Here is a 13100-nt window from a genome sequence, read left to right as displayed (position 1 = left end):
TAGTTTGGTAAACATTTATTAGAACTTATTACAGAGTAAGTAGAATCTCTTGTATATTTTTAAAAATGTTTTTGTTGATGAGAGGAAGGAAGAGGGAGAGAGAGATAGAAGCATCAATGATGAGAGAGAATCATTGATTGACTGCTTCCTGCATGCTCCCCTACTGGAGCTTGAGCGGAAACAAGGTATACGCCCTGATTGGGAATCAAACCCCGACCTCCTGGTTCATAGGTCGATGCGCAACCACTGAGCAACACCAGCCAGACATATATTTTGTGTTTTTATATACATTTTATTTAGACTGACCCTCTCATTTTTCTATAATGATATTTTAATAAAACCTGCAATAAGGCAAAACACAGTCCTAGATATTGAGTAAGTTACCAAGGTAATCTTATGTAGTCTTCATCTTTAAAAGAATTTAGAGTTTCCAACTACTACAGGAGAATACATCTTTAAAAGGAAAAGATACAAAGATTAATTAGACATAGTGTCTAATCTTGAGGAGCTCAAATTTTGGTGATGAGTATGTAAACAAATATTACAGCACAATTTCTAAGTAGAGAATATCTATAATGATAAAAGGGTAATATACTAATTAGACCAGATGTCCTTCCGGACTTACTTCTTGATGAAGCCGGTGCCGGAGGGAAGCCAGCCCGGGTCCCGTGTGCCTGCCGGAGGGAAGCCGGTGCCGGCAGCCGGGGGAAGGAAAGCCTACTCTTGCACGAATTTTCATGCATTGGGCCTCTAGTAGTAGTATAGATGCACAAATTAGGTGAAGCAGATGAAAGATAATTTTAAACCAGAATTTGAAGGACAAGTGGAATTTTCCATGGTGGGGTAGAGGCATTGAATGGTAGTATCAGCAGAGGTCAGCAAAGGCACACAGCAGATGTTTAAGACACATTTTCAGTACTATTCCTTCAGATTTTATCAGCATATACCTAATGCCACTATTAATGTAATCAAAATATTTCTGGCTTCTCAAATTTAAATGATATGCCCTTTTTAGAGCCTGAAAATGCAGTTTTTCAAGGGTTAGCAAAAGTAACAGAATACAGTAAAAGAGTAAACATTAACTGCTGGAGAGAGGGAAAGATGTGTAAGAAATATCCTATATAATAAAGAGTTAATATGCAAATTGACCCTCATGCCCTCACACAAGATGGCCACCCCCATGTGGTCAAAGTGGGCTATCAGGCCAGCAGGGGAGGGCAGTTAGGGGTGACCAGGTCGGCAGGAGAGGGCAGTTAGGGGTGACCAGGCCTGCAGGAGAGGGCAGTTAGGGGCAATTGGGCCAGCAGGGGAGCAGTTAGGCAGCGATCACACTGGCAGGGGAGTGGAGGGGTGATCAGGCTGGCAGGCAGAAGCGGTTAGGGGCAATCAGGCAGGCGAGCTCTTGGGAGCCAGCAGTCCTGGATTGTGAGAGGGATATCTGTCTGCCACAGGAATTGGGCCTAAACCGGCAGTCAGGCATCCCCCGAGCGGTCCCAGATTGGAGTGGGTGCAGCCTGGGCTGAGGGACAGCCCCCCCCCCCCATTGCTCGAATTTCATGCTCCAGGCCTCTAGTCTATACTAATAAAAGGGTAATATGCTATTTAGACCGGACATCCTTCTGGACAAAGCCATGGTGGCAGGGGCCGAGGCAGAGGCATTTAAGTGCAATCAGGCTGGCAGGGGGGAGCAGTTAGGGGGCAGTCAGGCTGGCAGGCAGAGGCAGTAAGGGGGTGATCAGGCTGGCAGGCAGAGGTGGTTAGGGGAGATAGGCAGGTAGGCAGGTGAGCAGTTAGGAGCCAGCGAACCCATATTGTAAGAAGGATGTCCGACTGACATCCCCCTAGGGGTCCTGGATTGGAGAGGGTGCAGGCCGGGCTGAGGGACCGACCCCTTCTCTCCCCCACCCCCCACCTGGTGCATGAATTTCGTGCACTGGGCCTCTATCGTATCTAATAAAGAGGTAATATGCTAATTGACTCTAATGCCATCACAAAGATCACGGCACCCACAGCCAATAAGCAGGGAATATGCTAATTGACTGCTCCACCCTCAAAGATGGCAGCGCCCACAGCCACAAGGTGGCGGCACCTAGTCACCTTAGCCCCACTGGGGTGGCAGGCATGGCAAGGCCTGGCCCGCCCCTAGATGGGCCTGTCCGCTCCGTGTGCCTGCCTCTGGAGTCCCCCAGTCTCCTTAGCCTCCCAGGGCCATCTCGAGGCACAGGCAAGCCTCGGATGGTAGCTGCCCAGCCACCCAGGGCCAGCCCAAGGTGCAAGCAAGCCTCGGAAGGCAGCTGCCCAGCTGCCCAGGGCCGCCCAAGGCTCAGGTAACCAGGGCCAGCCAAGGCTTGCGCTGCTGGCAGTGGCATCAGCAGAGGTGTGATGGGGCATCAGTAGAGGTGTGATGGGGCATCGCCTTCCCCTGATCGCCGGGTCGCCTCCCGCCCCTGAGGACTCCTGGATTGGAAGAGGGGGCAGGCCAGGTGAGGGACCCCCCTTCCAGTGCATGAATTTTCATGCAGTGTATGAATTTTCATGCACCGCATTTCTAGTATATGTAAAGAGGTAATATGCAAATTAGGACAGGACTCTGTAATAGGTCATGACCAGACAGGAGGAGGTTGCATGCGCAGGTGAGGCCCAGAGTGGAGACAGGCAGGGGGTCCAGGGGACGCTGCATGTCATTCGCGGGTCCCGGCCCCCCACAGCCTCAGAGCAGACACAGGCAGGGGGGCCGGATGATGCAGGTTTCCAGCCTCTCGCAGTGCCGGTGAGGCCTGACTCCCGCAGCAGCCGTTGCTGCGCGAGTCAGGTGCAGGTCCTGGCCCCCGCAGGGTGCCTTCTTGCATGGCGGGAGGCAGGGCGACTCCTTGCAAGTTTTCAATCGCACGCTGGCCCTCTAGTATATATATAAACCTTAATATGCAAATAGACCAAACGGCAGAACAACCGGTCACTATGACATGTGCTGACCACCAGGGGACGCGCATGGAACTTGCCGGGTGTCGGCCGCAGTGGCATGGTGGAGCAGATGAGCAGGGGCGCCAGACCAAAACAGGGCGCCGGTCACTGTCATCAGGACGAGCCTCTGGTGGTTACTGAAAATTCTTTGCTCCTGTACGCCACATTCCCAACTGGCCCTTGCACATGGTGCCAACACCAGCCCCGCTCGCACTCACTGCCAGCGCCGGAGCCACTGCTCACACCCGCTGACGGTGCCTGGCGCCAGCCCTGATCACTCGGCTCCATCTGCAGGTGCGAGCAGTGGCTGCCAGCCCCGATCGTCCCTCAGGTCTTCTCCACCTTCCCCTGCTCCTGAGGTGTGATGGGGGCAGCAGCCCCCGCTCGCACCCACTGACAGCGCCGGCCCCACTTGCACCTGCTGCTGTTGCTGGCCTCAATTGCTTCGCGCCATCAGCGGGTGCGAACGGGGCTGGCACCTTCAGTGCGTGGGAGCGTCTGAGTGGGAGCAGCAGTGGTGGGAGCGGGACTGTCGGTAGACAGGCGACCGAGGCCGCTGTAGGAGGGGCTAAGACCCGCCCCCGTGCCCAGTGCAGCCTCATGGCCCACAGTTCCTTTCAAGGTGCATTAATCCGTGCACTGGGCCTCTAGTATATATATAAAATTTTAAATATGGGTAGCATAGTGAGTTTCTGGGCTTGGGGGTCTTATGAGGAAGCTACAGTTCTTTCTTGTGTCTCTGTCTCTAAAACACATGCTCTTCTAATGCTCTAAGAAGGCTGACGAAACAAAAGTGAATGATTTTGGTGTCCAGTTTCACAATAGCAAGGTTCATGGAGAAATGAAAGTGTGTCTCTGAACTTTCTAAAGATCATTGTTGAGTCTTATTTATATCCTCTTTATTATCGTTTATATTGCTTTGTATAGAAAACATCTACAATTACTTAAAGTTACTTATTTAATCATAAGTTATGGTTCATCTGATTCTATTTTCTATAAGCTTAAATATTAAAAAATACTTTATTTTATTTAATTTGTTTACTTTTTTCCTTAAGATCAGACTTATTCGAGAGTTTATATTATGAAAAATTGGAATTGTTCTTCGTGCTGGGGTGTTTAATTTGTAAAATGCCACTGAAGCTAATTATTATAAGCATTCTATAATATAAAGAAACTCTACCTACCTAAGGTGTCAAACTAGAGTTCTTCACTAAGTGTTTTTCAACATAGCTTTTTCCCTTCTTAAAACAATCTTCTAACTAGCTCCCATTCCTGCAGGTCCTAGCTTAAATGTCACTTTGCACTAGTGAAAGTAATACTGTCCTTGAAATTCTTTCCCTATTTATATTTCCTTTGACACATTGTGCTTTCCTTTATAGCACTTATCAACTTTACAATTTACTTTTTAGGATTCTTTTATTGGTATCTCTCTCCCCTACTAGAGTATAAACTCTGCAATGTCAAGAATGGTGTCAATTTTATTTACCATTGTTCCTAGTGCCAGGCACATATTTGGCACTCCATAAATACAGATTAAGTTACTTAATGAACAAGATGTCCTGCTCTTTTGTCTCTCGTTTTTGTTTTATATCAGCATTTCCCAAAATATATATTAAAAGTTCTCCATGAACTATTAAAAGAAATGATTCTGTGGTCATGGGTTTGGAATGGCTATATGAAGAATCACAATTTAAATTAGCATGTTAAAATCTCAGTTTTAAAGTAGAAAAATCTAAGTTTAGAATCTAGCATTCTCTACTTTTTTTTTTTTTTTTTACTACCAAACTCTTTATTGGACTATCTGTTGATGATTTGAAATTAAGTATTCCAGTGAACACAGTTTGGGAATGCTGTTGTACTCTTTGTTGCAAGTTGATTTATTCTAAAATTTCACATTTTCAGGTAACATCTAACTTTTTATATAATTATAATTTAGAGTTGGATTGTCTTCGGTAGTTTAGTCAAGGTATTCAGTAAATAATTATTGAACTGAATTCAGAACTCATTCTAATTTATTTCATTTTTTCACTTGGCTTCACCATTGTGCATTTTCCTACTCAAAGAAAAAAATCCGTTTTCACTTATAATTTAACATTATATAATTTAATGTTCTATTCTTAGAAATAGGTGTATATAGTTTTAAGTTTTAAAATTACTTAAAAAGCTGCAAGTCTGATGTTTTACTCTTATTTATTTTTAAATGTATTTGTTTAATACAGTATAGTTGATATAAAATATTATATTAGTTTCAGGTGTACAACATAGCAATTCTATATTTATATACTTTACAATGGTGATCACCATATGTCTGGTAACCATCTGTCACCATACAAAGCTATTACGATATTATTGACTATACCACCATGCTGTACATTATATACTCGTGACTTGTTTTATAACTGGAAGTTTATACCTCTTATTTCCTTTTATTTTTTTTACTCAACCCCCTCCCCTCTGGCAGCCATCGTTTAGTCTCTGTGTCTAAGTCTGTTTCTGTTTTGGTTTTTGTTTGTTTTAGTTTTTTTAATCCAGATATAAGTGAAATCATATAGTATTGGTCCTTCTAAGTCTGACATATTTCACTTAGCTAGCATAATGTTGTTGCAAATTGGCAAGATTTCATTCTTTTTGCTGAATAATATTTCATTGTGTATATGTATATACCACGTCTTTATCCATTCACCTATTGATAGATACCTAGATTGCTTCTGATTTAAATAGGAAAAGTTTGACTGCAGCAAATAATTTATGTCTTTTAGAAGTTATCATTGTTTTAGATAATCATTTAGTGAAATGTATTCAAATATTCTTGTCAAAAAGTGTTACAAGTACATTTTAGAAAACATGGAGAATAAAATTACAGAAGAGCATTTCAAAGTCATATCACCTGGAGATAAACTGTTTTCTTTTTGATGTATGCACTTTGAAACTCCTATGTGTGCATATATATACATACACAAATGCATACATATGTATTCATTTATTCAACAAATATTTAAGTACCATGCTTTGAGCCCAGTTGTATCTTAGGGTAGCTATTCAGCAGTAAACAAAATAGGTGATTAGATTGAGATGGGATGATAGGGTGGGGAGGAAGGGATGTCAACAGCAAACAAGCCAAGTGTGTGACATGTCAGAGGATAAGTGCTATGAAAAAATAAAGCACAGAAAGGAATAAAGGATTATAAAGAGAAGGATTACTTTATATATATGTGTGTGTGTATGTGGTATGTATGTGTATATATGTATGTGTATACGTATATATGCATCTACTTTTAAAATTTTCAGATGTTTTTTTGGAGAGGAAGGGAGAGGGAGAGAGTGATAGAAACATCAGTGATGAGAGAGAATCAGTGACTGGCTGCCTCCTACACACCCCCCTACTGGGGACCAAGCCCACAACCAGGGCATGTGTCTTGACTGGGAATCAAATTGTGACCTCCTGGTTCATAGATCGATACTCAACCACACCAGCCAGGCAGATCTGTCTTTGTTTTTTACTTAAATTGTTGGGTGGTGGTTGTTTTTCATATTACTCTGAACCATTTAAAGGCTATATATATCCTATTATATACTATGTTTTATTTTCTATATAGCAACCAGTGGCCCTTCAGCCACTATTGCTAGTAAGTCAACAAATCCTTAACATGACCTATGACCTGGCACAATTTGGTGCTGTCCTATGCAGAGGCTTCTGTCATTCTCCCCTGTCACTTACCATGCTCCAGCCATGCAGGCCATCTCTGTTTGGTGGTCTTATCTTAGAGTCCTCATAAATACATGGAAGAAATTAAGTAGAAATACATAAGGTTATACCAGTAGTTATACCCCAGTTGTTAAGAAGTGATTTTTTTAAGACTTAGAGAAGAATTTAACTGTATATATTGTCTATTATACACCCTATTCTTTATATATACATTTTTAAATTAATTATTTTTTTTTTAATTTCAGAGAATAAGGAAGAGGGAGGGAGGGAGGGAGGGAGGGGGAGAGAGAGAGAGAGTGAGAGAGAGAGAGAGAGAGAGAGAGAGAGAGAGAGAGAGAGAGAAACATCAATGGTGAGAGAGAATCACTGATCGGCTGCCTCCTGCATGCTCCACACTGGGGATCAAGCCCACAACCTGGGCATGTGCCCTGACTGGGAATCGAACCATGACCTCCTGGTTCATAGGTGAATGCTCAACCACTGAGCCATGCTGGCAGGGCTTGGGTCCCTATTCTTTATCTAACTTTTTATTATGAAAATTTTCAAACTTAGAGAAAAAGTGAAAAAATAATACAATGAACAAGTATATACTCTCAGTCTAGATTCTATGTTTTGTAGTGTTTTTTTTGTTTGTTTTGTAACTAGAGGCCTGATACACAAAATTTGTGCAGGGGGAGGGTGTCCCTCAGCCTGGCCTGTGCCCTTTCGCAATCCGGGACCCCTTGTTCCTAACTGCCCGCCTGCTTGCTCCTAACCGCCCACCTCCTTGCTCTTTACTGCTTGGCTTGCACTCCTTACCGCCTGCCTGCTTGCTCCTTACTGCTTGGCTTGCTGCTCCTTACCGCTGCCACAGAGGTAGGAGAGGCTCCTGCCACCACTGCTGTGCTCGCCAGCCCTGAGCCCAGCTTCTGGCTGAGCAGTGCTCCCACTGTGGGAGCGCACTGACCACCAGGGGGTAGCTCCCACGTTGAGCATCTTCCCCCTCATGGTCAGTGCACAGCATAGCGACCAGTCGTTCTGGTCATTCCACCTTAACGGTTGCTGGGCTTTTATATAGTAGACTTGAGTCCCAGTGCACGAAATTTGTGCAAAAGTAGGCCTTCCTTTCCCTGGCTGCCAGCACTGGCTTCCCTCTGGCACCCGGGACCCGGGCTTCCCTCACAGCCCCAGCTTCTTCCAGAAGAACATCCAGTCTAATTAGCATATTATGCTTTTATTATTATAGATAAGGAAATGATTTTTGATTGAATCATTTGAAAATATGTTGCAAACATCATGACAGTTTATCCCTAAATGCCATGTATTAAGGGGAAATCATTTTCTTGACTGTTAAAGAGATGAAGAAATTATATAAAATATTTTATTAAAAAAACACAAATAAGATTTTTTTAAAGCAGTAAGTATTCACTGTATTATTGATAAACAAAACTTTAATTTCACAGTTGTGGAAATGGATGTAAACATAAGACATCTTTCTATAGAACACTGTTCACACTATAAAGACTAAGCATATAGAAAACTCTTCAGCTTCTTAATATTGAAAGGTATACCTTTGCTACCATGTTTTGGGTATTTTAGTATGCCTCAGGCATTTAATCTTTACCACAGTCCCATATGGTAGGTACACAAATGTACATTTACAGATAATAAAACTTGACTGAGATAAATATCTTGTTTCAAGTCCCAAAGTCACAGAGCTAGTAAACTATGGCACCAACATTCAACTCCAGAGCACTCTTGATAAAATCCATGTTCTTAAACACCATACTGTATTGCCTATAAAAATCTACTTTTTGGGGGTCCCATTTCACACCTAGAAAATAATTTTCATTATGGTTCATCTAGGAAAATAAATGAGATATCCAGGAAAATTCTGAAAAGAATTATTGGTGGGCTGCGGGGCTTACCAGATAATAAAATGTAGTATGGAACTACACTGTTTCACACTACATTTACAACACATTAAATACTGGCATTGGAGACGGTTAAGTAGAATGGGAAAAAAGAGCTTGGAAATACTTCTAAGTGCAAGGGGAATTTATTCTATGATAAAGGAACATTTTTAATCATTAAGGAAAGTGATTTTATGTATGATATTTAAGCTCCTTTTCTCTCATACTAAAAAAATCAAAAGATAAATCATAGATTTAGCATTCTAAATTTAAGCATTCAATGTAAAATGCAAACTAACCACTGAGTCAAACTGGCCAGGGCAAGATAGATGATTTTAAAATTCAAAAAGGATGTTAAGTTACTACAAGGAATGATGGGAATATATGTTGTTATAACCTCATATACCCTTTGAGCATTTCCATTTGTAAGTTGTCCTATATACACTTTAACAAGTCCACAAAAATGTTTAGTCTATATTAGTGCAGGAGTGGTTTCTGCAGCATTCATGGAGAAGGATTGGCATTTATGTTGTTCATACAAGTTTAATGTTTAACCCTTTCTTTTTTTTTTCTTATCAGTGTTTAGTTAAGTAAATTATGGCATATCCATATAGTGGAATACAGTGCACCTGTTGCAAAATCGGTAGAAGTGTTAGTATGGAGAGATCTCCAGAATATATCAAGTAAACCAAGGGAAAGGAAGTGCTGGCAGCCAGGGAAAGGAAGGCCTACTTTTGCACAAATTTCATGCACTGGGCCTCAAGTCTATTATATAAAAGCCCAGCAACCGTTCAGGTGGAATGACCAGAACGACTGGTCGCTATGCTGTGCACTGACCACGAGGGGGAAGATGCTCAACGTGGGAGCTACCCCCTGGTGGTCAGTTGCATAGAACACTATCTGTAAATATATATACACACACACATACACACACACACACACACACATATATATATATCCTATATAAAAAAGAGGTAATATGCATATTGACCATCACTTCAACACAAGATGGCTACCCCCATGTGGTCAAAGATGGACACCCCCTGTGTGGACACAAGATGGCTGCCACAAGATGGCCAGCAGGGGAGGGCAGTTGGGGGCGATCAGGCCTGCAGGAGAGGGCAGTTGGAGGGGACCAGGCCTGCAGGGAGGGCAGTTGGGGGGAACCAGGCCTGCAGGGGAGGGCAGTTAGGGACAATCGGGCCAGCAGGAGAGGGCAGTTGGAGGGGACCAGGCCTGTAGGGAGGGCAGTTGGGGGGAACCAGGCCTGCAGGGGAGGGCAGTGGGACAATCGGGCCAGCAGGGGAGCAGTTAGGCATTGATCAGGCTGGCAGGGGAGTGGTTAGGGGGTGATCAGGCTGGCAGGCAGAAACAGTTAGGGGCAATCAGGCAGGCAGGCAGCAGTCCTGGATTGTGAGAGGGATATCTGACTGCCCGTTTAAATGGGCAGTTGGACATTCCTTGAGGAGTCCCAGATTGGAGAGGGCGCAGCTGGGCTAAGGGACACACACCCCGCCCTGTGCACGAATTTTGTGCACCGGGCCTCTAGTATATATACACACACACACACACTCTAGAGGCCCAGTGCACAAAAATTCGTGCACTGGGGGGGTGGACCCTCAACCCAACCTGCCCCCTAAGGAATGCCCTACTGTGGGGAGTGGGCCTAAGCCGCAGTCTGACCTCCCTCTACGGGAGGTGACTGGGCTGACCAGGGGAAAACACTGCCCCCATCACCCTGCCACTGCTGCCACTACCGGCCGCCACAACCACCTGCCCTCGGTCCTCGCAGCCACCATGGCTTTGTCCGGATGAACGTCCAGTAGATGTCCAGTCTAATTAGCATATTACCCCTTCATTAGTATACTGGGGCCCTGGTGCACGAAATTTGTGCACGGGGTGGGTCCCTCAGCCTGACCTTCACCCTCTCCAATCTGGGAGCCCTCTCCAATCTGGCAGTTTCTGTCTTTGCAGTCATATGAGCTCATTGTCTGAGACCCCAACTCAGTTTGGTTTGGTGCTCACAGAATAATAGAGGTCTATTTTTTTCCTTTGCTCCATTGGTGGAGATTTCTTAGAAGTTGCAGGATATCTTCCTTTTAATTTTTCCTCGACACTCTGACTTTACTTATGTCTCTCACCTTTGCTTTCCCTCCATCCCCCACCCACAGCAGTAACTTGCTCTAAGCTCACTTTGCTCTAGTGTCTAGGAGATCGCGCAATGTGTCTGCCACCAGAACTACGATTCCCAGAATTCCTGGTGCTCCCTGCGCTCTTGGTTTCCACTTCTGGTCCAGGGGCTGCAGAAACCAAAAGGGACTGGGAACTTCAGCTGCCCCCAGGCCGGGCTGACAGAACTGGATGCTCCAGTGGCGTCCCCGGGACCCCGGCTGCTCAGCGCCGGTGCACGTGTGCACTGGCCACAGACTGGGCGCAGGCAGGGTCCTGGGGATGCCCACTGCGTCACCTTGGCTGCTCAGCGTCTGCGCGCTGCCCACAGGCCTGCCATCTTTGTCAGGTTAATTTGCATACTCACTCCTGATTGGCTGTGGGCGTTGCGGAGGGATGGTCAATTTACCAATTTTTTTATTATTAGTATAGATATATATCTTTAACAGAGGCTACTTATGAGTACTGGATTTTTTGTTTTCATACTGTTGGAATGTTTTTCATCCTTGAACTTTTATATATTTAAGAAAAACAGTTAAAATTTAATAAAATATTTACAAAAATTCAGTGATTATAAGGCTAGATGAGAACTTGGTATTTTGATGGCAGCTGATAGTATCACAAACTGGCAAAATCATCCTTCGTGGTGACTAAATCTAAGCTTATTTTGATCAACTGTTATATGACAGAGATCATATTAACCATTTTATATACACTTAACCTTATTCAAATCTCTAACCAAGCCTATCATGTAGATTCTATTTCTCTCTTACTGGAGAATATAGATTTAAAAGATTGAAATATCTTGTCAAGAGACACAAAACTCCAGAGCCTATACTTTAGTATTGTTCAAAAGCGGTCTGGAAATTAGTTTTTTGTTTTTTTAAGGTTATTATTCCAGACAAAAGACCTGGTTTGAATCTGTATCCGTTTCAAGTAAAAATAGAGAATGATCTCTATCCTTCTTTGAAAATATCATATTTGTATGAAAGTGAGTAGGAGATTAGAATAAAAATATTTTTTATCCTTAGCCTGCTCTGTTCATACAAGTTTAATGTTTTAATCCTTTTGTTTTGAATTTCCTCTGTAAAATGCAAACTTGAAATAACAGTTTTAGTCAGCTTTTGGAATCTTGTATAATTTAACTCTTAATTTCAGTGGGGTACTTTTTCTTAATTTGAAGAAACGTACAATGTGTCTAATAAAATCTTGTTTCTACCTAAAATATTTGTACTACTAACTGTATTGTTAGCAACATCCTTTTAACACTACTAAAGTCCTTCTATTTTAGAAACAAATGAACAAAAACCTCTTTATAATGCTCTACATTCTGTTTGCTTTAAAATATATATATAAACTTACCTATTTTCCCCTCTTTTTAGGAACACCATCTTCAACGGGCTATTTCAGCACAACAAGTGTATGGCGAGAAGAGGGATAATATGGTTATACCTGTCCCAGAGGCAGAAAGTAATATAGCTTACTATGAGTCTATATATCCTGGGGAATTTAAGATGCCAAAGCAGCTCATTCACATACAGCGTAAGTATCTACTCTCTTAATAATTATCCTATATAATCCTATATAATAAAAGGGTAATATGCAAATTGACCCTAATGGCAGAATGACCAGAATGACCGCTTGACTAGTCACTGTGAGGCGCACTGACCACCTCTTGGTCCCGTTCCCTGGCCAGCAGGCTCCCATCACCCGTTGGCAAATGGGGAAAAGGAGATGGGTGGCGGCAGGGGGTGGGGTCGGCTGCAGCCGGGGAAGATGGCCCTAATCACAGGCCAGGCCTAGGGACCTTACCCGCACATAAATGATGAGAGAGAGAATCATTGATTGGCTGCCTCCTGCACACCTTGTACTGAGAATTGAGCCCATAATCCGGGCATGTGCCCTGACTAGAAATCTAACCGTGACCTCATGTTTCGTGGATCAACACTCAACTACTGAGTCACACTGACTGGGCTAGAAATGATCTTTTGATAGCTATCACAGATGATGCTGAATAGCTGAGAGCTTGTAGATTTAAGGGAATATGTACTATATGTTTCATTCTCTCAATTCCCAAGTAGTTGACAACTTAAAACATAGTTGATCTGTACTAAGGTAAAATTACAACAACTTGCATTTTTGTCTTGCTGACCTTTATGATCAAGAGGTTTTTCCAGGGGACTTTCTATACTTTTTTCAGGACAATATAAATTTATTTTGTTGTTATTATTCTTTCTAAGGACATAGAGAAACTAGTTTTAACTAGTTTTTAACTTATTAACTACTTTTCTACTTATTTTACTTTCTCCACATGATCTAGTTTTTGTCCTAAATTTTAAACATTTATTTTATTATCTACCTAATAAAAGAGT

General features: G+C 43.0%; 1 protein-coding gene across 5 annotated transcripts in view; it reads left to right on the top strand.

Moving 5' to 3' along the window:
• EPC1 (enhancer of polycomb homolog 1) overlaps window positions 1-13100 on the top strand; it is a 111096-nt gene that overhangs the window by 70114 nt on the left and 27882 nt on the right. For 4 of the 5 annotated variants that reach the window (XR_013960016.1, XM_080657619.1, XM_080657618.1 and 1 more), the window contains exon 2: window positions 12111-12270. The exons of the other annotated variant lie outside the window; for it this stretch is intronic. Coding sequence is in view for 3 of the 4 variants with exons in the window: in XM_080657618.1 (XP_080513744.1) it covers window positions 12111-12270 (160 nt within the window). In the remaining variant the exon portion in view is untranslated. The remainder of the gene's footprint in view (window positions 1-12110; window positions 12271-13100) is intronic. 5 annotated transcript variants of the gene reach the window in all.

Source organism: Plecotus auritus (assembly GCF_963455305.1).
Source record: "Plecotus auritus genome assembly, chromosome: 1".
NCBI classification, from domain to species: domain Eukaryota; kingdom Metazoa; phylum Chordata; class Mammalia; order Chiroptera; family Vespertilionidae; genus Plecotus; species Plecotus auritus.
The sequence above is the reverse complement of the archived record's forward strand: the minus strand, read 5'-3'. Positions and strand labels throughout refer to the sequence as shown.